The 26,458-nt window shown below is 59.1% G+C and overlaps 1 protein-coding gene across 1 annotated transcript; it reads right to left on the reverse strand.

The window, feature by feature from the left end:
- Nucleotides 1-4,485: 4,485 nt before the first annotated feature.
- Nucleotides 4,486-24,295, reverse strand: NGFR (nerve growth factor receptor). Its single transcript, XM_040497229.1, has 6 exons — nt 24,106-24,295; nt 17,064-17,205; nt 13,281-13,640; nt 9,390-9,642; nt 7,492-7,652; nt 4,486-6,835 (listed from the first exon to the last, which is right to left on the reverse strand). Exons 1-6 carry the CDS (start codon nt 24,178-24,180, stop codon nt 6,534-6,536), a joined length of 1,293 nt encoding a protein of 430 aa, XP_040353163.1. The 5' UTR covers nt 24,181-24,295; the 3' UTR covers nt 4,486-6,533.
- Nucleotides 24,296-26,458: the final 2,163 nt, after the last annotated feature.

Here is a 26,458-nt window from a genome sequence, read left to right on the forward strand (position 1 = left end):
TCTGAGTCAAGCTGTGCCTAGAGCCGGCCCTACCCCAGGACCTTTGACTTCGGATGGACAGTGCATTCCCTTAAACCACCCGGGGCGGGATTTTCGCCCTCTTGCAACACAGAGAGAATCTGAACTGGTACCCGGGGTGAGGAGAGGGGAGATCCCAGGTGGCTGGCTTCCCGGCCGTCAGCACCACCTCCCAGGAGGTCATCGTGTGACCTCCCTCAGCTCCGAGGTTGACCAATGGAAGCGTGGCTGCTCCGTGCCCCTGGCCCGCACATCCGGTGCGGACTGCTGCCATCCCAAGGTCCGTAGGAGTAGAATGAGAACCATCTGGACTGTTGATGGAAGCCTTAGGCCTCGGGGTAGGGCTGGGCCCCTGGAATGTGGACACTGAGCCCCAAGCCCAGGCCAGAGAACGTTGCGGACTTCTCAGGGGGGCGTCAGGCAGAAGGACGACCGGCTTCTATGAGTCACTAAAATATGGGAGGGGGGTGGGAGTATTCCCAGACTTTTCCAAAGAGAGCATCAGAGCAGGGAGGAGACCCGATTCTACCTTTCCCAGGAGCCCTTTGGGAATGTTGCTGGAAGCAGCCGGGAGCAGGGATTGCCGGGAAGGAAGCACAGGGATTGGGATGTGCCCGGATGCTGTGGGAAGAGGGCTGGACGCACGCAGTGCCCTGGGAGGGCTGGGGGGTGAGGGTTGGACTGTTCCTGAGTATTCTTCCATGAAAGAGCCCTAGGAGAACGTTCCTGGCATCCTCTAACACGGTTGGGGGACTGGAGCAGATAGAATTGGGGTGTGGAAATGGGAAGTCCTGTGCAAAGCCCTAACTTTCAGTGGGGCCTGGGAGGACTCCCCCTGCCCGCAGGGACGCAGAGAGCCTCCCAGCGTCTCCCCCAGGGGGACAACCGGGTGCCTATATGATGAAGGTGCTGCCCCAGAGACTGGCCTGGGCATGTGCTGACAACTAGGGGGCTTTGCTGGGGCTGGAGAGGGCTCTGGAGGCTGGGGCAGGGCCGGGCAAGCAGATTGCTGCAGGGAGCCTGGTGTAGCTGGGAGGGTCGGCAGGAGGGCAGGGGTGTTGGGGGGAGTCAGAAAAGAGGGGGCAGGTCCCCCTCTTGCCTCTGTTCTTCTATGCCCCAGAAGCCCGGGGGGCTCAGTCTTGTCCCCTGGCCTTCTGCCCACCAGCTGCCACCAAGCTGGAGAGGAATCTGCTTTGCATTATCAGAGGAGCCGCCTCCCCCAGGCATATGGTCAGCAGAACCCCCCCCCCCCCAGCCTGGAGCATCATGGGAAATGTCTTCTCCTGACCCCAGCTCTGGCCCAGCCCCCTGGAGCACTGGGCTATGGGCTCTGTGGCCCCACCACACCCCTCCCCACTGGATGAAGAGGCCTTTCACATGGTTCTAATCTGATCTCAGCTTCGTGGAAAAGAGACGAAGGAGGCACTGGGGGAAGACAAGGGGCCCCGATGGGTGGGCAAAGATGAAGGGTCTCATCGTCCAGCCCAGAGAATGAAAGAGATAAAGGGAGGTTTCCCAGCCTGAGCAGAGAACAGAGAGGCCATGGAGATGGGCAGCGGGGGTGGGAGGGGGGAGCCCTAGGCTTCAGGCCTAAGGATACTGATGACACAAGAAGAAGCATCTATCTGCCCCCTGAGCCCACTGGGGGTTCCAAACGCATCCCTACTCTGGGGGGTATGACTCTCTAAAGCTGAGCTGCCCAACATAATAACCACTAGCCACATACAGCTATGAGCACTTGAAATGGGGCTAGTCCAAACTAAGGTATGCTGTAAGAAGAAAATACACACTGAATTTTGAAAACCAAGTAAGGGGGCGTCTGGGTGGCACAGTCGGTTGAGCGTCCGACTTCAGCCAGGTCACGATCTCGCGGTCCATGAGTTCGAGCCCCGCGTCGGGCTCTGGGCTGATGGCTCGGAGCCTGGAGCCTGTTTCCGATTCTGTGTCTCCCTCTCTCTCTGCCCCTCCCCCCGTTCATGCTCTGTCTCTCTCTGTCCCAAAAATAAATAAACGTTGAAAAAAAAAATTAAAAAAAAAAAAAAAAGAAAACCAAGTAAGGGGGAAAAAAATGTATCCTGTGTCATTAATAATTTTAAAATATTGATTATATGGTAAAATAATGCTTTGGTTATATTGGGCTAAAGTTCATTTCACCCGGTCCTTTTCACTCTTGTAATGTGGCTACTAGAAAATTTTTATTTAAAAAAAAAAAATTTTTTTTTCAACGTTTATTTATTTTTGGGACAGAGAGAGACAGAGCATGAACAGGGGAGGGGCAGAGAGAGAGGGAGACACAGAATCGGAAACAGGCTCCAGGCTCCGAGCCATCAGCCCAGAGCCCGACGCGGGGCTCGAACTCACGGACCGCGAGATCGTGACCTGGCTGAAGTCGGACGCTCAACCGACTGCGCCACCCAGGCGCCCCTAGAAAATTTTTAAAAATCACGTATGTTCCAATATTTCTACTGGACAGGGCTGTTTTAGAGCACATTCATTCATTCATTTATTCAACACATTTTTATTGGGTGCCAGCTATATGCCAGGTGAGGTGCTGAAGATTAGAAGGTGAGCAAAACCAGACCCTGTCTCTGGATTCCTGGCATTTACAATAATCAAAAATTCACTCAGATGGTGCCCGATCGCAAAGAATTCTGAAGAAAAGGAGTGGAAGACTATGTCCTCTGGACGTGGAATCAAGAAACCTGATTTGTGTCCAGAGTACGTGAGAGCTTCCCCAGGGAAGCACTGGACTGCGAAGTAACTTAGGAAAGGAGAAAGGGTTCCAGACAGAAAGGACAGCATGTGCAAGGGCCCTGTGGCTAAAGGCAACATTGAAGCTTGAAGAATTGTAAAAAGGCTGGTTTGGGAGAACACAGAAGGCAGTGAATCTGGGGGAGTCGGCAGAGGCCTCACACACCCCTCTGAGGGCGACATTAAAAATGGGAAGCTGATGAAGCATTTTTACCCTTGCAGGGGGGGGATTAGAGAAGGAGGGATGGAGATCAGGCGGAGGGCAGAGAGGGTTTCTTCACAATTGCTGAGGGAGAGGGTGCAAATGTCTGGTATGACGTCTGTAAGGCTCCCTGCTCCTATACCCAGGGAGCCTAGGCCAGCTTCCTCCCTACTCCCCAATCCTATGTGCTCTGGGCCTTGGCTGAGCTGCGTCCCTCTGCCAGGAATACTCTCCGCCCCCAGCTTGTTGACTCCACGCAAGGTCGCTTCAATGTCCCTTTTCTGGCAAGTCTTCCCTAACCCCTGGTAGGGGTGGGTCTGGGCTGGGGCGCCCCCACTCACGGCTCTGCACAGCACGCAAGGCCTGTCTGCCGTCTCCCTTGTTCCCACGGGCAGCATCTGGCTCTCCCCCCACCAAATTAGAAGCATTCCCCACCCTCCCCACGCCCCCCACCCCCCGCCCCGCCGCTGTCAGAATGGGGCTCTGTTAGGACAGGAATTGTGCCTCCCTCATCAGATTAGAGGCACCCAAAGTCCTGGACTGTGTTCTCTCCAGCAGACGAGAAGAGGCTCCCTTGAGACAGAGACGGTCTCCCCCATCACCCTGGGGGTTATCCAAGCACCGGGACCATCCCTCTTACCTACTCCGAGCCACCCCTTTCCACATGCCCTCCCCACGGTCCTCACAGGCTGGGGGTGGGAATGGAAGACGGCCTCCCCCCACCACCCCTCTACTCGGCTGCCCCAGCCAGGATCTCGAGACCAGGAAGGCTTGTTTGCTGTCCTTTCTGGGAACAGCAAGCCTCCCGTGGCCCTCCCCAGCAACCACAAGCCAGCCCCGCCGGAAGACCTGGCCAAGTGACCAGGAGAGGCCAAGCGGCTCTGACCTGCTCCCGGGCCAGCCTCGGCGAGGAGCGCAGGCCCTGCAGCTCCTGGGCCAGGCACAGCTCGGAGCCAGGCTGCCAGGAGCCGAGGTTAGGACCTGCCCCGGAGAGCCGCCAAGGGAGGGGTCTGCCTAACTGCAGGCCAAACAGTCCCAGCTCCTGCCAGGCCATCTGGAGCCAGACCCTGTGTATGTGCATGTGTGTGGGTGTGTGTGTGTGTCTCCCAGGCCACGTGGGTGGCTGGGAGCTGCGGGGTGGTGACCTCGCTCGCCCGCCCCCCCCCCCCCCCCCGCAAGCCTCTGGCTCCCTTGTGGTCACTTTCACTTCTGACATCTGGTCAAGTTCACAGCGGTCGAGCTTCCTGCGTGGCTGTTTTCACTTTTGCTCTCCCAAATCTGGGGGCAAAGGGCCCCCACTCCTTCCCTGTCCCACTTAAATTTACTCCGTGGCTACCCATGTGAATTTGCTTGATTTCTGCGAAAACTCCCCGTTTCGGGGGGGTGGGGGGGCGGTTGGCGGGAACAATAGGACGGGAGCTCACGCAATGAGAAAGGATACCCGGGTCCCCGCCGCACATGCAGCCCCCACTGGCTCAGATCACGTGCGCTTCCCGAAAAATCTCTTGGCGCGGTTTTTCTTTCTTTGCTATTTAATGCTCATCATTTATGTTTTATGTGTAGGTTTAGGAAGGCCCAAGAAATGATTACACAGGATGCAAGGGGGACAGGGCAGGGAGTCTGGAGCTCACAGCCCCCAGCTGGTGGCGGAGGTTGGCCGGGGCGGGGGGGGGGGGCGCGGAGAAGGGCAAAAGGGTTTCATCTCAGCCCAAAGGGAGGCAGGAGGGGCCCCAGAACCAAACACATGCTAAAACATACTTGCGGTACCCCCACCCCCTCCCCAGCTGCTCGGGAGGAAAATAAATACACTGATTCTGTCCCGCTCTCCAGGTGCACAGGTGAGGGGCCAGCAGGTGAGTTTCCTCCTCCCATCAGGTTGAGGTCGGAGAAATGCCATCTACTTACAACGCCCCCAGTCCCTTACACGGAGTCGGGAGAACCCTGGGCGGCAGAGGGGTGCCTGTCAGCGCACAGCCTGCCTGGGGCTCGGGGATGGGTGGTGGGGGCTCGTTCATGCTAAATAGAGGGGGCGCCACACTCATTCCAACATCAAGCAAAACAGAACAGGCCAGGAGGGACCTCAGGAGACCTCATGGCCCCTTTCTGGCACCAAGCAAGGGAACAAACAGTCCTTTGCGGGGTCCTTTGAACTCGGGAGAGGCCCTGTGCGGGGCCGCAGGCGACCTCTGTTCCCTCTTGCTGCATTCCCACCCGGGTCCACTCTTCTCCACTGCAACCTTCGGAGCCCAGCCAAACCCACACTTGCAGGAAAGGGGAGGATGGGGGTGCATTCCTCCGCGTGCAGGCCCTCGGAAGGCAGACGCCAGCTCGGGCCTCAGCCGTCTTTGGCCCGCCAGACCAGGGGCGAGGGAACGGAGCAGGCTGACTCCCAATTCCCCCCTCCCCGTGCTTCTCTGGCAGCTGCCCTGGGCAGGAGCCGGCCCCGGCCCAAGGGAAAGAACTTGTGGAGAAAAGCGGGATTTCTCATCCTCTCTGTGTCTCTGTATCTGTTTGTTGCAGGTGGGGGGTCCTTAGTCCCTGGCCCCCGGGGCCGGCTCTAGAAGACACTGCCTCCGTTGGCTTTGGTCTGTGCCCGCATGGAGGGCACCCGGCAGGCTGGGCCGCACCACGGGTGCCACACGGACGTGCCTGAGCGGGGGATCAGCAAAGGGAAGCACAAACCCCAAAGCACGCTCGATCAAATCCATCACTGATCGAGACGGATCAACGGGCCAGGCCTTGGGCACAGCATCCCATCTCCACGGGGGTTGGACGGGCCTGGAGATGGTGGAGGGCAGGCTGGATTTGGCTTTGAGACATTTCCCAGAGGGTCGCCTGCCCCCGGCTCTCAGGCTCACGTAAACCTGAGGGCCACACCCCCTAATTCAGAGAGTGGGGTGGGGGGGCAGCCCACATTTGGCCTCTCCATTGCTGGGGCGCTTTGGACAAGCCACTCCCTCTCTGGGCCCGACTGTCCTGTATAAAAAACAAGGGGTGGGGGCGGACCAGATTTCAAAACCCCCCTTCCAGCTCTAACAAGCCTCTGACCATCTTCGTCTTGGGCCAGAGAGGGGAGTGAGGGGGCTGAGGGAGGATGTAGGCCACAATGATGGTCCCTCATTCCCCAAGTTCACAGTGTAGAGCCCACGGCTCTGGTTCCTCAGTCTCTCCCTTTGAGTCTCTGGGGCTTTGTCATCACCCCCAACACCGTCCTTGGTGTCAGCCCCCCAGGCCCGACACCCGCTGAGGTCGAGGTCGGGGGCGGCGGGGCGGGGGGGGGGGGCTGGCCCACCTATAGGAGTGCCAGGAGAAGAAGGGAGCAGAGGGTTTGAGAGGTGACGAGCAGGGGCAGGGCGGGAGAGGCGGCAGGGGCACTTCTGGCACTGGAGAGAGTGAGCAGAAGCGAGGGGGGCCCCACGGGAGCAAGGACAGGGCTGTGGTGGAGGGGTCCGGGCTCCGAGGCCCTGCCCAGAGGAGCTCAGCTCTGACGCTGGCCCGTGGGGGTTGGCTGGAGCATCAGTCGTCGGAATGTGGGGGCAGGGCGGGGGGGCTCCGGGTCGGCTCACACCGGGGACGTGGCCGTGGACTCGCTGCACAGGCTCTCGACGATGTCGGCCCGCTGGATGCGGCGCAGGGCGGCCAGGAGGGCGTCGAGCGTCGCGCTGTCCTGGGCGGCCCAGCTGGCGAGCAGGGCCCGGGCTGGGCAGGCCTCGCGGGTGAAGGAGTCTATGTGCTCAGGCTGGTAGCCCAGCTCGCCCGCCAGGTGCCGCCACGTGTCCCCCGCAGAGCCGTTGAGCAGTTTCTCTACCTCCTCCCGCTTGGCTGACGGCAGGCTGCTGTAGAGACCTCCGTCCCCCTTGAGGGCTGCCAAGAACCCGGGGTGGGGGTGGGGGTGGGGGAGTCAGGGGCTACCCTCCAGACCCCCTTTTCCCCAGTGGGCATGGGGGGCCTGGAGTAAGACCCAAGAAGGGCTGAGGCATTTCTCCTCCCAATGTAGGGAAGCCCCAAGGGCCTAGAGGCAGAGGAGTCCAAGATGAGGTCCTGGATGGAGGGGGGTGGGGCAGGGCTGCGGAGGGGCCCAGGGGTGCGGACTCACATCCCCTGTCGCCCCACAGCTTTGGCACCAACCCCACCGTGTAACCCCGTCCCTGCCCCTCGACGATGAGCCAGGACAGGGCTTAGCCCCAGACTCAACTGCAGCAAATATCTTGGAACTGGGCTCTGGGCCATCAATTAGGGTCCATAATTAACTACGTGTTCCCCAGAAGTCCGGAGCAGGAGGCTAATTGCAGCCACTTTGGGGAGTAATTAGCCCTAGGAGGGACAATTAGCTTGATGAGTCTGGATGCTCCAGTCTGTCAAAGCTCCCATCTCCCACATCTCTCCGCTGGAAAGACCTCTCTTACCCGCGTCTCCCGTCCTCCGCAGAGGCCCTGCTCCCTGGGAACCAGCCCCTCGGGCGGTCCTTCCTGCGGTCTAACCTTCCTCCCGGCCTCACCCCGCCCAGCCTCACTGCTCACCCTGGCCGGCGGCCGTCTGCGTGTGGGACTGCTGGTCATGCAGGCTCTGGCTGTCCACAGAGATGCCACTGTCACTGTGGAGCTTTTCTCCCTCGGGCGGGGGCGTCTGGTTCACGGGCCGGCTGTTGGCGCCTTGCTTGTCCTGTTTGCAGCTGTTCCACCTGGAGCCAGAGGACGGGCCCCGTGTCAGCGGGTGAGGGGCCGCACTGGCCGGGCGGCTAAGGGATCTGTGCTCTGATGCGTGGGGCCGGGGCCACGGTAGGTACCCAGCTACAACCCCCTCCCCCCCCACCATGGTACCTAAGGTTCTCCTTTCTCTTGATGTTCGCCCCCCACCCCCAACCTCCCCGCCCCCACCGGCCTCACACTGAAAGCGCCAATGTCCAATGCACGTTCATGGAGGGGCACCTGGGCGGCTCAGTCGGTCGAGCGTCCGACTTCAGCTCAGGTCATGGGCTCGCGGTTCGTGGCTTCGAGCCCTGCCTCAGGCTCTGGGCTGGCAGCTCGGAGCCTGGAGCCTGCTTCGGATTCTGTGTCTCCCTCTCTCTCTGCCCCTCCCCCACTTGCATGCGCGCGCTCTCTCTCTCTCTCTCTCAAAAATAAATAAACGTTAAAAAAAATTTAAAGAACGTTCATGGAATGGATGGTGGATCAATAGAAGACTGTTCCACTAAATTATGATCCACGCATACACTGAATGAGTGGTTACAAGCAATCAGATAATCCCTATGTCCCGCGAAAAGCTCTCCCAAGGGAGATTAAGTGAAAACATAAGTTGTGGTGCATGTATAGTGTGATCCCGCTGATCCCTAAAAAAACAAAAAAAAAACCCCAAAAAACCCTCTGCGTGTTTACACATAACTATAAAAAGTTTCCCGTACGTGTGTTTACAAAGGCACACAAAACGGTTGGAAAGGATCCATTCCAAACAGATTCCAATGAGAAGAGAGGTGGGACTTGAGGAGATAAAAGAAGGCTTTTACTTTTTTCCTTTACAAGACCTTGGCCTTGTATTGCATTTACCCAAACAAGCATGTATTCCTTGGATGATTTTTTTTTTTTTCCACGAATGGAAAATGCACTTAAACCTTTCAAGCACTTTCCAGAAGTGCTTGCACATCCTGAATTTCTGGGTGTGGGTGCCACAACTTCCCAGGTGTGCCATGGGAAGGAAGAGACACAGGCACACACAGGTGACTGTGGGTAAATAGGGTTTGAGGGATGAGGCACAGGTGGCTGGACGGTCAGAGACCGTCCCCTGCCTGCGTCCTGCTGACCTGCCACACCCTGGCATGGGGCAGCTGCTGGTAACGATGACCATGGTTTGGGGTTGAGTTTAAAAAGGGGATGAAGGGGCGCCTGGGTGGCTCAGTCAGTTAAGTGGCCGACTTCGGCTCAGGTCATGATCTCGCGGTCCGTGAGTTCGAGCCCCACGTCGGGCTCTGTGCTGACAGCTCAGAGCCTGGAGCCTGTTTCAGATTCTGTGTCTCCCTCTCTCTGACCCTCCCCCATTCATGCTCTGTCTCTCTCTGTCTCAAAAATAAATAAAACATTTTTTAAAAAAAATAAAAAGGGGATGAAGGGGCGCCTGGGTGGCTTAGTCGGTTGAGCGTCCGACTTCAGCTCAGGTCATGATCTCGCAGCTCGTGAGTTCGAGCCCCACGTCGGGCTCTGTGCTGACAGCTCAGAGCCTGGAGCTTGTTTCAGATTCGTCTCCCTCTCTCTCTGTCCTAACCCACTCGCATTCTGTCTGTCTCTCTCAAAAATAAATAGACATTAAAAAAAACTTTTTTTTTTAATTAAAAAAAATAAAAAGGGGATGAATTTTCAGGTCAAGGTCACGGTTAAGCCCTACTTGAGAGCAAAGACCCGGCTTTGTCCCCCATCCCCTCTCTCACCTCTTGAAGGCAATGTAGGCCACCAGGCCCACAACCACAGCGGCCAGGATGGAACAATAGACAGGGATGAGGTTGTCGGCGGTGCCTCGGGTCACTACGGGCTGAGAGCTGCCCATCACTGTGGTCACCACATCTGCCACCGTGCTGGCTATGAGGTCTTGCTCTGGAGGTACCTCTGGCTCCTCCGTGCTGGGGGCGGTGCTGTCCGAGCCCTCCGAAGGTGTAGACCGAGTAATCCAACGGCCAGGGATCTCTGGGAGAAGGAACTACAGGAGTGAGGGCCTGTCCCCCCACCCACACCCCTCCCCTCCACTTCTTCCCCAGCCCCGGCCGGGCTCCAGGTGCTAGGGTGCCCAGCTGCACACAGGGGTGAGAGCTGACATCGTGCGTATGAGTCATGACGGTGGAGAAGACGGACCGGGGTCCCCTTCAGCTCTGTCACTGACTTACTATGGGACTCTGCACACACCGCTCAGGACCTCAATTCCCCCATCTCTAGAAGGCGGATATTAAGAGAGATGGTCTCTAGGCGCCCATCCATCTGAGCTGTAGCCGTGGTCCTAGGAATCTATTTTGCCTGCCCTGGGTACCCAAAAGCCTGGCAGGGAAGTAAACACACAAAGAAGAGAGAGTGAGCGCCAGGAAGCTTCTAGCGGGAAGCCCGCTGGGGAAATGTTGGAACGTCTCCGGTCCCAGTTGGTCCCAGTGCCCCAGTCATCCCGGTCCTTGGGAAGGATGAAGATACCCAGGCCTGGACAGAGAGATACCTCCCTGCAAACCACCTCCCCAGGAGCTGGCACTCAGCCTCCCTCCCGGTCTCTGATGTCCTAGCTCTCAGCTTGGGCAGGGGAGGGGGTGCCCAGCTGGCTTGCTCCCCTCCAGCCAATCCTTAAACCGCCCAGTGGCTAGCCTCCATTTCCTGCCCTGTGCGGCCCCCAAACCAAACCTTCTGATCTCGCCACCCAGAGAAGATGGTGTTGGGTAGCCCACCCCTTCCCTGGGCAGAAGCAGACTGTTGGTGGAGAAAAGACCTACAAAGAAGATACTGCCTGCTGCTGGGGGGGGGGGGGGCGCCTTGCCCCCCACCTGGCCCGAACATGCCAGCAGGGCACTGCCAGCCTCCCTGACAGGGGACTTGGCACCTCCGGGCACTAGTGGGTGGGATTTTCCATTCTGCCACCCAGCCAGGGCCAGGACCGGGGGCTGTGGGCTCCAGACCGCCCGGGGGGTACCTGTCTGGGCAGAGTTGCCTACCCTATCCGTCCTCACTTCCTACGCCTGGGGCACGGAGGGAAACCAGACGGAACATGCCAGTGGGGTGAAGGAGAGGCACTTCGCTCCCTGGCTCTGCCCCCCACCCCCCAGCCCCCAGTTTGCCCACCCAAGTCGGAGCTGAGGCTGCCCACTGGTCCCCTGGGCCTCTTTGGCTCAAGATGTGGACAGTTCAAAGGCCCCCATTTTCAGCACCTTCTGAAGGGTAAGGCCCCCAGATGTGAATCTGGAATCCATCTGGCTGGTATTAGGGAGGGGGTTGCCATCTGTTGCCCCATCGTCCGCCTCCCCTAGCTCGGTCCGGGGAGGGGGGAGGGCGGGAAGTGGAAGAGACACGGCCCTGTCCTTTGGCAGCCCCAGACAGGGTGTTGGGACTGGGGAGGGTCTTCTCTTGCCCTGCGAGGAGACTGGGCAAACTGGCGGGGCAGCCTGAGCCCTGAGGCTGAGATACAACTTGGCTAGGACCGACCCCACTCCAGAGGCTGAAGGTTTTGGCGGGGGTGGACGGGGTGGGGGGCGGGGGGTGTTGGTGAATCAGGCCATCACAGAGATTCGAGAAATCTCAAATGGGACCGGTTGATAGTGGCATTAAGGGGACAGACCGGGCTAAGACGGGGCTGTCCAGGGCACTTTCTCCTCATCTCTCTGATCCCCTCTAGTGGGGGTGGGGGGAGGACAGCAGGATGAAATCCAGATGTGGCCATGTCCACCAGCATTCCAACCCGCTAAGCCCCTGGCAAGTCCTGACAGCCATTTCCGGAATGGGAGCTGTCAGACTTGGGGGTGGAAAGAGGGAGCAGGTTACTCCTAAATCCAAATTTCACTGGAACAAGGGGGTGAAGGGGGGGGTGTCCTTCTGCCCCAAGGCTGAGTGAGTCACCATGTTGACACCTGAAATGTATATGCAAGAAAGTACAATGCACTGGGGGGGGGAGGGGGGGAGGTGACCAAACCACAATCCGATTCCATTTCCTGAAATGTTCCTTCTGTTCCAAGCTGACACTTAACCCTTCGGAAACTCAGAGAAGGGAAGAGGGGCAGGGATAAACACAGCCCTCAGGGGCACCCTCTTCCTTCAGGCTGGCTGGGAAAGTAGGGTGGTATCTGGGAGGAATGCATGAACGCCTGGGAAGGGAGAGCCTACCCCTCCCACAGCCACCACCTCTCTTTGCTGTCACCGCACCCCTGACTAAGTCCCCCCACCGGCTGGTCCAGACTTGCCCCTGAATCGTGCTGCCCGCCTGCCTGCTGCCCGCTGCTGGAACCCCCTCCCTGCTCTGCCCTGTGCCTGACGCCACTTGCCTGTCTCCTAGCAGAGGGCAATCGCCACCGGAATCGCTCTGCTCTGCGCCCCACTCCTCCCCCCCCCCAACACCCCCTCCCAACCCCAGTGCGTGAAGCTTCACACACATACCTGGCCTCAGCCCATGTTTAACCACCCTCCCCACCGTGTGCTCCCCGAGCCAGGGATGACAGGATGTGGAAGGCAGGCGTGCTCCCCACGAGCAGGGGAATCTATCCCCCCCCCCACAAATGACTGGGGGCTGACTGAAGGCAGGGGCTGTGCTGCCTCCCCCAGAATGGGGGGGGGGCTTCCTGGGAACTAAATCCTGGGACCCTATCTGTCCCATCGGAATGGGGCAAAGGCTGTCTCTCCCCCGTGAGACCTGGGGTTCCCCAAAGGAGGCTGTTCAGGGGACAGCAGCCAAAGGCAAGTAGCTAACGAGGTACCCAGCCACAGGGCAATGGATGGAAAGGAAAGGCACTGACAACCTCTCCCCGGAGATGGATGTCACCAACCAGAAACCAAAATGGGTCTGCCCTGGCTGCCACAGCGCTTCCTCCTCCCATCCCGGGAACTGTCTCATCTCCATGGGGCGCCATGCCTGACTAAGGTGGGTGCACCCAGTTCCCAGCCACCCTGGAGACCCACAGCCCTCCAGGAGTGCTCTGTCTTATCCCTGGGCTCCTGAGCCCCAGGCCTGCTTCCTCTGCCCCCCCCCCCCACCTCCTTAGTGTCCCCTGAGTCCAATGTCCTCCTCTGCTAACGGTAACAATGACTGTTGACCCCTCCCCCAGACACGGCAAGTTAACGAGGGCCAGCCACCTTCCCTAACCCACAGCATCCCTGGAAGCTGTATGACCAATGAGGAAACTGAGGTCCAGAGACAAGGGTGACCTCCCAACCGTCACTCCAAGAGCGACAGCGAAGATTCCATTCCCCAAGGCTATAAACCGCTCTGGACTGAGACCAGGCCTCAGAGCCAAAGGGCCCCAACTCCTGAGGGTCCTCAAGCCCCTCGTCCAGGCCAGAGAGGCTGCTCAAGGACCAAACATGTCCCGCACTGGGCTCTGACCCGCAGGCCACCTTTGAGTTGCTTGTCTGTTGCCCATCCAGTCCCACAGATGAATAAGCCGCGGGAACTGAGTTCCAGGGTAGTAGCTGCGGCCTGGGGGCCAGACGAGGGCTTTCTAAGTACTCAGCCCAAGGAAGGAAATAGTGGGAGGGGGTCCTTTGGGCCTGGGGGTTTCAGGGAGGGTGGCGGCGGGCTCAAGGCCACCCAGCAGGCCCGGCCCGTCTCGACCCCCAGGGGGCGCCCTTGCCCGCGGCGCGCTCACCCTCGCACTCGGCGTCGGCCCAGCGCGTGCACTCGCGCAGCTGGCGCTCGGTGTCCTCGCACACGGTGCAGGGCAGGCACGGGTCCACGTGGTTGGCCTCGTCCGAGTACGTGCCGTCGGGACACTCCTCGCACACGGTGTTCTGCCGGTCCTGGCACGAGAACACCAGGCCGGAGCCCGCCTCGCACACGCGGCACGCCTCGCAGCGGCCCGTCGTCTCGTCCTGGTAGTAGCCGTAGGCGCAGCGACACACGGCGTCGTCGGCCTCCACGCACGGCGCCGACATGCTCTGCAGGCCCACGCACTCGGTGCACGGCTTGCACGGCTCCGTGGCGCTCACCACGTCCGAGAAGGTTACGCCTGAGGGCAGATGGAGGGGGGGGGGGGGGGGGGGGGGGGGGGGGCCACGGAAGTTCGGCACCTGCCCTCCGGGCATCCGGGACGTGGGGGCTGGAGGCGCTCCCTCCCTCCCGTATCCTCCCGCAGGGGCCCCTCCCTGAGCCCCACCCTCCTCCTCAGGGGTCCCAGGCCTCCCGGGAAGGCCCCCTCCCCACCCCCCAGCCCAGTGCCCCAGGGCCGGAAGCACGGACCCCCGAGGCTAGGCGGGGTAACCCGCCTGGAGCCGGTAAATTTCTTGTTAAATTCTCTTAGAGAGTTCCCGGCCCAGTACCCTTGTTCCCAGCATGATTAAGGAATAATCTGAGCGTGGTTCCCATCCAGCCCTCCCCGCGGGCCAGAGCTGGCCTGCGAACCCAACCCAGGCACGGGCGGGCCTTGGCTTAGGGAGCCTCCTGCCCCCGCTGCCCTTCCATTCCTTTGTGCGCAGGTGGGGGGCCCAGGTGTGACCTGACTAGGGTGAGACCGCAGAATGTCCACCCGTGGCGCTACCCCACGCTGCTTAAGGGCTGGGCTCTTGAGGGTGGGGATGGTCTCCCTGACAAGGCAACAATAGGAGGGATTGACGCTAGACAGCAAGAAGGACTTGCCCGTAGAGTCCTCTCGTAATGGATGTGAGCTCTGATCTAATAAGGAGAGGGACGCCAGGGGATGCCAGGGTCCTCTCCTCCGTGTGCGAGGAGCGGAGAAGGCACAGATCCTTCACCCCTGCTCGCCCAGGGGCAGAACTCTGTGCCAGTCCGAATCCAAGAGGATTCATCCTGGCTTCAAGGGCAGAAAGAGCAGAATTTAGGAACCACGAACCAGGGAAGGAGGGGGTGTTCAGAATGTGGAGGCGGAAGTAAACTAGGGTTTCCCCACTGGGGGGGGGAAATCGAGGCCTGCAATTCTGAGCTTAACCTTGTCTAAAGGAATCCAGAGTCCAGATGGAGCACAGGGTCACGATCTTTGGCAGAAGCAAAGAAAGAAAAGCAGAGCCGAATGAAAGGGAGAGAAACTGAGGAGGGGGGGGGAAGACAACACAGAAGACAAGACAAGCCTGAAAGGAGACCAGTGTCAAGTCTGTTCTGGCAGAGGAACTCCTGGGTTTCTCTTCCCGGGGATCAGGCAGACCTGGACCCAAAACCTGCGTCTGTCACTTATTAGCTGTGTAACTCCGGGTGTTTTACTTAACCTCTCTGAGCTTTTTTCTTTCTCTGTCAAATGGAGAATAATATCTCCGCTCACAGGGTTGTGGTGAGGAATACATGAAATTCTACCATAAAGCACTAGCCACACAGCAGGGACCCTACAAAGGTTGGGCCCCCTGGGGTGGGCAGTGGTAAGCCCCGTGAACTTCAGTAGCAAGGATATAGTCAGCAGAAAGGACTTCCAAACATACACAGTCAAGCAGGATGTCCAGTTTATGCAAACAGAAGGATCCTGTCTGGTTGGCATGTGGCAGGGGGCGTGGGTTTCAATCACACTGGAGGGGGGAGGGGAAGGGGGGCCCTGCCCATGGGAAAATACAGAAAACGAATAGTAGAAAACTCCTGGGAGGGGGTTTTAAGGGGTGGGGAAAATGTGGCCTTTTTTGGCAGAGAATGAAGGCGGGAGCTTAATGGGTTTCCTTGTGGAAACGTTTTGAGGACAGAGGGAAAGTCCGCTGGGGTCTCCATCCCATAAAGTGAGCTTATAAAGGCGGCCTGTTAACACAGCTGGAGCGGTGGGGGAGGGGGGGGAACAGAGGAAGCAGACGCGCGGGAGGGACTCCTGCCACCACCTCCTTGCTGGGCTCTGCTCCTGTCTCCCCTTCCCTGCAGATGCCAGGGCCTCCCTCTCTCCCAGGCTCCTCTCCCCTACCTCCTGCTCTGACAGAAGGGGGTAGGGTCCCATCCTGGGAGACTTAGGGTCCAGGGAGGAGAGGCACTAGGCAGGGGTCTAGGAAACGAGAGAGGCAAACTCGGGAGGTTCCAGGTAACCAATGGTTGGCTAACCCCCACCCCCACCCTGGGATGGGAACCCCGTTAGGCCAGGGCCAGTGGCCAGAAGGCAAGGTGGCAAAAGGCATTACAGCGTGTGTAGCCTCTCCACCTGAGGTCCAGGCATCTCTCTGCTGCAGGATAGAATTACAGCATCCACAGGCAGAGAGAGGAAAACTGTATTTGGGGACACCAAGGAGTTGGTGTTGCCGATCGGCTGTGTGCGTGTGTGTGTGTGTGTGTGTGTGTGTGCACCTGCGTGGTGGTGGTGGAGAGGCATCCAGAGGTCAGACTAGGCGGGTGGGTTCAGGGTTCCTGGTTCCTGTGCTCTTGTTTCCATCATGATTAAAGAATAACCTGAGGGCACCTCGGTGGCTCAGTTGGTTAAGCCAACTCTGGATTTCGGCTCAGGTCATGGTCTCACAGTTCATGAGACCCAGCCCCGTTGTTGGACTCCACGCTGACAGTGCAGAGCCTGTTGGGACTCTCTCTCCCTCTCTCTGCCTTCCTCTGCTCGCTCGCTCACTCTCTCTCTCAAAATAAATACACTTTTTTTTAAAAGCCTAATCTAGGATGGTTCCCACCGGCCCTCCAGGCGGGCAGTGAGTGCCAGGTAGAAGGCAGGATGTGAATCTAGGCAGAGAGGAAAGGTTTCTGGGCAGGGAGAGAGCACTGAGCCCATGGCCTGAAGGCAGCAACTGAGGCCGGGGGCATCCCGCAGGGACAGAGACTCCTGGGTCAAAAGCACCCAGAATTCAGACCCCAGACCTGCCATCCTTCTGCATCCCCTATCCAGCAGCCCTGGAAAATGGGGTTCTCCCCTCTCCCCAAGGAAATCCCAGGTAGGACAGGCCACAGCAGCCCTCTCCCCTCTGACACCAGCCCACAGCGAGGAGGACATCCTGACATTGATTCAGCCCCCATTCCTGCCCCCTCTGGAAAGCTACGCTTCCTTGGTCAGAGCTGGAGAACAGTTGGCCTGGGGGGGGGGGGGGAGGGTAGCCACACCTTCCCAGGATCCCCCAAGGTCAGTTTCCAGGGCAGCCAGGATGTGATCCTCCCCCACTCCCCCCAAACCCGGTGAGGGTAAGTGGCAGCCATTGATTTTGCAGTGCGGATGATATTTTTAGCTGGTCTTAGCATCAGCTACTCCTCCCACCTGGCCACATTCTTCTACCAGGCCTCTCTGCCTGGGGGCTGGGAAGGGGCACCCCCTGGGGATCCCTCATCAGGTCCTCCACATACTTCCCTGCATCCCTTCTCCGCTTCCCCCCTGGCTTCCTCTGCGGGGTCAGACCACACGGAGGTGGGCCGGAGACCCTGCCTGGAGGCAGAACGCGCACAAGGCTTCTAGCGGGCATGTTCCTCCGTTCCTCCCGGCCGATGTGCCCTTCCGCCCCTCCCCCCACCCCCACCCTGTACTCACTGTCCAGGCAGGGCTCACACACGGTCTGGTTGGCTCCGCAAGGCTGGGCTACGCCCTCTCCCAGGTTGCAGGCTTTACAGCACTCGCCGCTGTGGGTGAACAGGCCCGTGGGACATGCCTCCTTGGCACCTCCAAGGGACACCTGGGTGGGGGGAAATCAGAAGGTCAGACTGGCAAGAGAAAGGAGAGAGGGGGTCTTCCGGGGGATCCAACACCCCCCTCCTAGAGCCTTCTATTGGAACCACCTGGGCTGGGGATGAGCTCACCACGGAGGCATCAGGCACATCAAAGCTGGCGGGGAAGCAAGGCGGTGGGGGGGGACAGTGCGCCCCTGCCGGCTGCTGGGGGTGTGAGGTCAGAGCCCCGGAGGCTGACTTTGTGCAGAGTTCATCTTGGGGTTACGGCAGCTTCTGGAATCCCAAGGATGCGCCACCTGGGGAAGGCGGCCTGAGACCCAGCAGCGGGCCTTTGGGCAGGTACAGGTTGCAGCTGGCACAGGGCTCCCAGCCAACGGGGCAACTGGAAGCTAAATTCTAGCCCACATGCCACTTGCTAAAGCTGTGCACCTGCACCCCATCTACCCAGAGGGGAGCCCTTTTCTAACAAAGGCTAGCAGGGCCCTGCTCCAGGGCCTTAATTCTACCTTTCCACATCCTGAATATTAGATGGGAGGTGTCTGTACCCAAGAACAGAAGGCAGAGGGGTAGGGTCTTGGGTTCGAATCCTGACTCTGCCCTGGAGTTCTGACCATCTCTGCCTTCCCTCTCTGAGTCTGCCTCTCCTCGTGGATGGCAACAGAGACCACTCAGGGCCAGAGCAGAGAACGGGCCAATTAGCAAGAGTCTGGAGCCAAGAAGGGAGAAAGGGACGCCTGTTATCAATGATGAAAACGGGGCTGCTCTCACCATCCGGCCACCCTGCTCCGCCAGGGTTTGATTTCCAGCCACCAGCCCTCCCCTCTCCCTGCCCCCCATGCAGCCAGTGGGAACAGCGCTGGAACCGGGGGAAAGGGGAGTCAGATTCCTGCCACGGAGGCATCTTTGCTCTTTGCTCATGGATGGAACGATTTAGCACCAGATTCCCTGGGGTGGGGGGAGGGGGGAGTGCTGGCCGCTTGCTTTATGTTTCTATTCCTTACCAAAAAAAAAAAATTCTTCATGTCTAATAAAACTCCAAAGCCTGTTTCCCTGGCCTCAGACCATGCAGCCCTCCGTTGATGCCAAGAGGAAGTATGGGCTCTGGGGTCATGGGACCAGAGGGGAGTGTTAAAGGTCATTTTGGATATCCCTCTGCTTCCACACTGGCCAGATCAGAGCCAAGAATACTCCCTTTCCCTCCAGCCCTTTAAAATATTCTGAGGTCTAGGGGTGCCTGGGTGGCTCGGGCGGCTGAGCGGCCAACTCTTGATTTCCGCTCAGGTCATGATCTCCCGGTGCGTGAGTTCGAGTCCTTCATCGGGCTCGGTGCTGACAGTGCCTGAATTCTCTGTCTCCCCTTCTCTCGGCCCCAGCCCACTCGCTCTCTCTCAAACATAAATAAATAAAGTACTCTGAGGTCTCCCTAGGGTTTGGTGGATGGAGGGGGATGGACAGGTGGGATCAGTCTGGGAGGGGGCTCATGGTCCTCAAGTGACCAGCAGGGAGCGTGCAGGCAGCACAGGAGGGGGGCCTTGGGTATTGCCACCATCCCCTCCCAGGTGGTAGGAACACCGACCTGGGAACATCTCTACAGACCGGAAGCCCTGAGGGGTGGGAGTGGGTGGTGTCCCAGATGCAGGCTTTCCCCCAGGAGGAGAGCGAGATTCCAGAAAGGTCTGTTTGGATTTCTTTTCATCCTCGAGGGCTCTGATTAAATGTCACTTCTTCAAGGAAGTGGTCCTGTGGCCCCCACCCCTCTCAGATCAGGTGGAGGTGCCCTGTTACAGTTCTCCCTGGTCACGGCTCTTGTCCGCAGAGTCCCCTACTGGACCGTCAGCTCCCCGGGGGCAGCGCTGTGGTTGCCCCTGCACCTGGCACATAGTAGGGACTCAAAACCTATGTTTATGGAATTTAAGAATATGAAAATACAATATGAACTAGAGGATTTGCCGCTCTAATGCTTTTCGTTGTAAGGCATCATGGTGGCGCCCTTCTGACTCCAGAACGTGCCTGTCCAGTTCCCCCAGGACTCAGGGACTCAGTGCTGAACCCCAGTGATTATTCTGGGCTGCCGTGCAGTGAAGCCCTTGTGTCTTTACCCCAAACTATCACACTCTTGTGTCTCAGTTCTTCTGTCAGCCCTTTTGTTTTTTTTTTTTTTAAAGTGTTTCTGCCTCCCTCCTTCCTGTCAAGATATCAGTTGTCAATTTCGCTGCTCCCAGAGTGTGACCTGAGCAGCCCCTCCCCCACCGCCCTAACTTAGGAGACCTAATTGAATCTGTAGAAAGCATGTAACTAGCCTGGGTCGGGAGGGATAAAACGGGAGTGTAGGTAGGATCTGAACCAGGAGGGGGCCATTCTCCGGGGGAAAAGGGGCAAGCTACACTGCCTTCCTCCTCAGAGGTGTCCACTGCTCTGAATCCTGGCTCATCACTTAGAGCTGGGTGACCTGGGCCAGGCTGAAGTTGTCTCTGGGCCTCAGTTTCTTCATCTTTAGGTGATGGTGACAATCCCTGTCTCCTAACATTGCTGTAGGCATTAAGCGAAGAAGGTGTTTATACATTTCAAGATCCCTCTTCCCCACCCCCCACCCCCGGCCCCCGCCCCCCCCGCCCCCACCAAGGTCTTTCCTGCTGCTTTTGTGGCTTTTGGCTGGGTTCCAGTTGGTTGAGGTCAGCAGAGAGCTGGGCCCGCTGAGGGGGTCTGTCGATGGCAGTTGCGCGTCCCGTACAAGCCCCCTCTTCCTCGAGGCCTGCCCTCCCTGCCATCCTCTCTCTTCTCCCAAGTCTTGCATTTGGACACCAGGCCACATAATTAGTACCCAGGCGTTTCCTGTGCTTGTTTTGTGTGTCCTATTTCAAAACACCCCAGATCTGCTACTTAACAGTATGCTACTCTGGGAGCAAGCCGCAGTCTCTCTGAGCCCTCCATTTTCCCACCTAAAAGTCTGGCTTCGTAATATTTACGGCTCAGGGTCGCCATGAAAATTACAGGAAATAATTTATGCGAGTCCGTCCGGTGTGTAGTAGGAGTTCGATAGATGTTGGTCGTCAGAGAAGTGTCTTGTCTGAGGCTGAGCTGCTGAGCCCAAGTGGGAGGGGAGAGTTGTAGTCAGCCCCAGAGAGAGGAAACTATCTAAGAGGAGGGGGCGGGATAGGCACGAAGATAGACTTACCCACCAGGAAGAGTCTGAAGAGGGCACAGGGACCAACGGAGGATGGGAGTTGTTCTCCTTACAGATAACTGATTAATTAACAACTATTCGCTAGTCAACAACTATTTACTGAGCGCTAAACTAAGAGTTTCCAATGCGACATGGTCACTGACCCCTGGGGGAAGTCACAGTCCCTTGAGGGAGAGAAAATACCACTTCAAACAGTGACATCAGAAGCCAAGATGCTGAAGGGGAAAGACTTGAGGGACTGCCTTCATCTCCTCTCTGACAGATGGGGAAACTGAGGCGCACAGAGGCCGTTCTGCCAAGTGGCTTGACTCATGGCCTGTGTCGCAGCTTTGCTCGGTCCAAAGTGGGGCAATATCGGGAAGCAAGGAAGGATGACCAGGATTCAGGCTTCTTGCTCCAAAATGATCAGTTTACCAAAATGATAGCCACATCGGCCTGAAATGTACATCGGCCTGAAATGCACATCTATTACACTCATTCACTTCCAACTTAATGGAGTGATTTCATCCCATTTTTTGAGAATGTTTTGCAATCTTGTCGCCATCTCAAGGCTTTCAAAAAACTAAGGTAGACCCATCCTCAGGTGAACGGACTTTTTAAAAACTTTTTTTTTTTTAATTGGACAAACTAGAAAACACACTAAATAGGTGAAAGAATTTGAAACTGTATGACTGCTTCAGTGGGATGAGCCCTAACCATTCACAACAGTCTCCGCAAAGGGGTCCTTAGGTGAATGGAGCCATTAACCACCGCCAGGGGGCTGGAGAGTTTTCAAATACGTGGAGGGTCTTTGGAGGTCGATGCAAACCCAGGAGAGACACTGCCACATGCGCGCCACTCCTTTAGAGAGAGGTTGAATTTAGGGTAGGAGACAAGAGCTAATTACTGAGGATGATGCTGCATGGAGGCTATGGGAGGGGGTGGGGGAGGGGAGACCATGGGTGGGGGGCAGGGGCTCAGTTCCAAATTTGTGGCGCCAAGGACATAGGACATAGATCTAATATTGAGGGCTAGTGATGGTCAAGGACCTCGTGTCCCTCCGTGATCTAGAAGGCTGGCGGGGGCGGGGGGGGGGCGGGAGTGGGGTGGTGATGGCACACGGAGGACAGAATAAACTCGAAGCCAAGCATCCCGGGTTCCAACAGGGGCGCCACCCCTTCCGAACTGGGGGAGCCTGGTTTCATGCCTGAACGTCTGGGAGGTTCAACTCCCTCAACGGTATGAGGGGAATAACTAGATTTACTCTGCGGGGATCTTATAAGGATTAAATGACACAGTAGAAATTACCCAGGGCAGTGCGTGGCACATAGTAGGCACTCGCCCGATTTTATTATTCCCGCCTCCCCCGGCCCCCCCCCCCCCCCCCAGGGCGGAATCTAGGCGTGTGAATGGACCCCGGCGGGTACAGGGGAGCGGGGACCCCTTCCATCCCCGAGCCGCCTCCCCCGCCCCGTCCTCTCATTTGCTGCGCATCCCTATTAGGCGCATTAGCCAGCCCGGCGGCTCCGGTTACAGACGTCTGAATGACAAAGTGCCTCCATTACCGGCGCGGCCGGCCAGCCGAGCCGCCGGGACGCGCTCTGGTTTCAGCACTCTCTCGCCGCGGCCCAGGAAGAACCTCGGACCGCCGCGGCGCGCAGAGCGGGCGCACAGACAGCAGACCCGCGGCGAGGCGGAGGCCAGAGCCGCAGGCGCTTGGGGGCCGCGTTCTGCGCGGGGTCCACCTTCCCGAGCTCCCAGGCGCTCCGCGCCCAGCTCCCCTCCTTCCTCGCCCCTTCTCTACTGGGGTGGTGGGGGGAGGACTCTCTCCAGCCTTGGTCTGGAGCCCACGCCCTCGCCCCTCTGAGCTCTGCGCTCCTGGCCACCCCAGTCCCACCCCCCGAGTCAAGATGCCTCTCTAAGCCGCCGCCTTAGTCAGCAACCATGCCCACGGTCACTCCCAGATCTCCGGCGAAGCCACAGGTGCTGACAGCTCCAACGGGCTGAGCTTCGGGGATGGGGCCAGTGCCCGGAGAGGGTCTCTGCCCACCCTGGCCCCCACATTCCACCGCCCGCCCACTCTGGGCATGGCCTCAAGCCCGCCCCCGCGGAGAAACGAGCTGGGACGCCGCGCTGCCTCCTTCCGAGGTATGGGGAGTCCCGAGCTGGGAATCAGGTGAGGGACGGCCTAGCAAGCACTGGGGAGTTGACTTGCTTGTGAGATCTTGGCCAAGTCGTTTACACTCCCAGAGCCTCTGTCTCCCTTCCTGTAAGATGGGGGTTGGGGATGCAGTGGTCAGATGAGAGATGAAAATGGCAGGGAGAGTGATGACACCTCTTCCGTGCCGTTCAGGGGCCCCCACAGGCCACATCTCCTGAGTATCTTGGGACTACCGGACGGACTTAGATGCTCAAGAGGACCCGCAATCCTAGGCGGAGGCAGGATCCGAGGCACCTGAGCGCCTCCGTCTGGTTCGGTGGCCAGCGTCTTCCACCGAAAGCTGGGCGGGGCACGGGCGGTATCCAGACCCGCTTGGGCGCTGGAGCCCAGCGAACCGCGGGGGCGGCGCTCGGGTTGCTTAACTTGACGGGGTCGGAATGCGGGCGCGGCGCGCAGCCCTAGGCGCGCCCGAAGCTGCGGGTGGCACAGCCGTCGCATCTCAGCGCCCCCTGCCGGCCACCTCGGCCAGCGCGACCCGGGGCTGCGCGCCGCCGGGACCTTCCCCGCTTTGCGAGTCCCAGCGCTCTGCGCCCTGAGACTTGGCTGTGGCCTGACCGGGTCGCGCGGTGTCTGCTCCATCCCTGTCGGTCCTAGGCGCTGCTTCAAACCGCGAACATCAGCGCGTCGGAGGAGCCCGCGGGTCGCGGGGGAACCAGGGAACGGGTTCGCCCCGGCGAAGTGGGCGCTCCCTTCCCAGCCTCGGATCCCCAGCCTCATTTCCCAGACTGGGCGAGGCCGCGAGAAAGAGCACGCGACAGGCGCGGGAAACGTCCGTCCCTCCGCTGTCTGCTGGTCCCACTGTCCCTCGGCGAGAAGGCGGGGCCCCGACCACTTCAGGGTCCGCTCTCCCTTCTCCGTCCTCTTTCAATTTGCTTGCATCTATCTCCCTCGCCGTCGTCCTTTTTCTGCCCTCCCTAACCCACTTCTCTCTCTGCAACCGACCCCCGCTCCCCGAAGCTCTCCCTCCCACGCCCCTCCCCCCCATTGTCTGCCTGGCCCTCATTGTCCGATGCCCGGTCCCCTCTGCCTCCAGTCCCTCCAACCTCCTCCCCCATTGTTCTATCTCCTCGTCTCCGGTTCCCCGCCCCAGCCCCGCTTGTCCCTCGTATCTCCAATCCCCGTCCCATGCCTCTGCCTTCCGTCCCACGACCCTCCAGAGATCAAGATGCTCAGGGGGAAAGTCGCCTCGAGATCCCAGCATCCAAGCGTCCTCTTCAGAAGAACCCAGGCATCCGAGAGAGCCCCTCTCGGCTCTGCCGTACACACCCTCCGCGGTACCCGAGGACCCGCATCCCCGCGCCCCTGTCTCGCGCATCTCTGTCCTCGGTCTCAGGGTCGCCTCTGCGCTCTGAGAACCCTAGACGCTCCTCCGTGGACCCTGGCATCGGAACTCCCCGCCCGCCATCCACCCCCAGCATCTGGGACCCCCTCGCTCTGTTCTGTTTTTCCTTGGCGGAACCTGAGCCCATCGGGGTTCCCGTCCGGGGAGAGGGCGCGGGCTCCCCTCCGGCTAGCACTCACCCCCAGGAGCAGCGGCAACAGCAGCAGCAGCGGGCGCGGCCCGTCCATGGCGCAGCCCGCGGCACCTGCCCCCATCGCCCGCCTCCCGCGGCAGCGCTCGGCTTCCAGTTGAGTCCGCTCCGCGGACGGATAGGGCTGCGCGGCGCTGCGCTCCAGCGCCCGCCCCCCAGAGCTGGCCGCGGCTCCACTCGCTCTGGCTGCGGGCGGGAGGGGCCGGGAGAAGCCAGTGCAGCGGCCCCGCCTCCTCCCCCGCCCAGCCCGCCCACCCCCGGAACCGCGCCCGCCCGCCCCGCCGCCTCCGGGAGGGGAGAGGAGGGGAAGGGAGGGCTTGCGGGGAGCTGCGCGCCCGCGCGCCCCGCGGCCGCTTTTCCGCGCCCGGGCCCTCCGAGCCTCTCCCGACTCCGCCCCGGTACCCAGTGCCCGGTCCGCGCTACGGCGTGTCGCTCCCGGTTGCTGTGGGCTCAGGGACCGGGGCGTCCCCACCGCGGCTCCCATTCCTCTGGGCTGCAGACCCCGCCGGGTTCACTCTCTAACCCGTCTTCCTCTGCCTCCAGCTTCGGCTTCTTTCCCCGGGGCTCTGCTCCCTTCCCAGCCGTTCTCAGCAGGAAGGCCCGCCCGGCCCCTCACCTCCTGGTCCACACCCGATCCCTACCTCTGCCCCTTCCCCGGGCAAAGGCGTAGGGGAAGGGGAGGGGAGGGGTAGCAAGGTGGTCTGAACCCAACAGCGTGCAGCAGGGGCATTCAAGGTGGAGTCCATCCTGATGTTTCTGAATTCGCAAAAGATGGGTTGGGGGGGGGGTATCAGGTGTGCACACAAGATCGCAGGAATACACACACCCTCAAGCTCACGTATACACGTGCTTACGCACGTGTCCACACCACCCTCCGGCACTCGTGTAAACCTGTGCATTCTACACATGCATGTGCACCTACCCACTCGTGCGCGGTGCACACTCATTGCACGTGTGGTCATAACGTGCAAACACACACGCTCACCTGCACACTCACACTTCCGTGCAAGTCACCACACCAGCCCTCGCAGGTGCAGTCTTCCAGCCGGGTGCTCACACATTCATGAACACACATGCACACCCATACGCAAGCACACGTGTACCCTCACTAGATTGTGAGTGTGTCCATTAGCTTATGAGCTGCCTGCCGGCGGGGACTTCGGTTTCTTATCTGAATGCCTGGTTCAGGAAAGGTCTGTAGAAGGGTTTACGAGGAAAGGGGGTTGGATACGCTCACACCTACATACCACGGACTACGTAAGCAACCCCAGGACCACACTCACCGTGCCCTACAAACCATAGCAGGTCCCAATCGCAGCCTCCCCCCCCCCCCCCCAGCAACCCAGGGAGGGTGCCACCAGTCTTTTGAGGGGAAGCACCCCACCTCAATTCCTACTCCTTGCTTGTCCCCACACATTCCTGATTCCCAGACAAGGAGGCCACCGAACAGAGAGCCTGTAAGGAGCAAATCTACAAAGCCCATCCCCACACCCTGATCTTGGCCATGTGTCCACCTCAGTTTTGACTCAGAAAAAAAAAAAATAATAATAGTACTGCCCTCCCACATGACAGGAAGAGGGGGGAAGATCAAGTACACTTGGGAAGAGAGTATCTAAGCAGTTGGTAGGTGACTCCCTAGATCAGCTGAAGCTAATTTCTTCATCGGGGGGCTGAGGGGGGGCATCTGCCCTGGGAGCATCTTTCCCGTGTATCCAACAAAGTCCAGGGGACAGCCTCAGAAAGAACAGGTGGGCATCCGTGGGTCCTTGAGCATGAGTGTGGATAAGCCACCACCTCCATGGCTGGGCAGGAGAGGCCAGGCGGTTAGCCCATCTCCAGAGATCCCTGAGGAATCCCTCCTCCCCAACAGGGACCACCTCCAAACTGTCTCCTCCTCTGGCAGCTTTTCACAGCCCTGCCTCTCCTTTCCAAGTTCATGGAAGGCAGGAAGGGGCCTGGATGCAGGAAGGGGCATCGAGCTGCTTACTACCAAGGGTATCGACAATGTGGCATTAATTTAAATACTCCTGTTATTAATTTATGATGCCGGTTACTACTATTGCTAAGGTTATCCATCTCAACACGATTTAATATGACCCACACTACCATGGCTGGGCCCTGGGTTATTAATAATTTCCATGGTCTTGATCATTTAAGCCTTACTTCAACAATTACACACAGCAATTGTTACTATTATTAGCGGCATTTCTATGATTAAGCCTGAGCGCAAGACCACAATGCAGTGCTGAGAACCCGCGAGGGGAGGGGCCGCAAAGTATGTAGATGGAAGAGCACTGAACTGAGAGTCAGGTAGGCTTGGCTGTGCATGCCTACGCACCCTA

This window comes from Herpailurus yagouaroundi, unplaced genomic scaffold (genome assembly GCF_014898765.1).
Source record: "Herpailurus yagouaroundi ecotype Mexico unplaced genomic scaffold, PumYag 189, whole genome shotgun sequence".
Lineage (NCBI taxonomy): Eukaryota > Metazoa > Chordata > Mammalia > Carnivora > Felidae > Herpailurus > Herpailurus yagouaroundi.

Coding starts and splice junctions, on each gene's coding strand:
- NGFR (XM_040497229.1), bottom strand. CDS start 24,180: ATGGGGGCAGGTGCCGCGGGCTGCGCCATGGACGGGCCGCGCCCGCTG. Junction 17,206..24,105: donor TGTTGCCGCTGCTCCTGGGG/GTGAGTGCTAGC, acceptor CCCCCCACCCAG/GTGTCCCTTGGAGGTGCCAA. Junction 9,643..13,280: donor GGCCGACGCCGAGTGCGAGG/GTGAGCGCGCCG, acceptor TCCTTCTCCCAG/AGATCCCTGGCCGTTGGATT.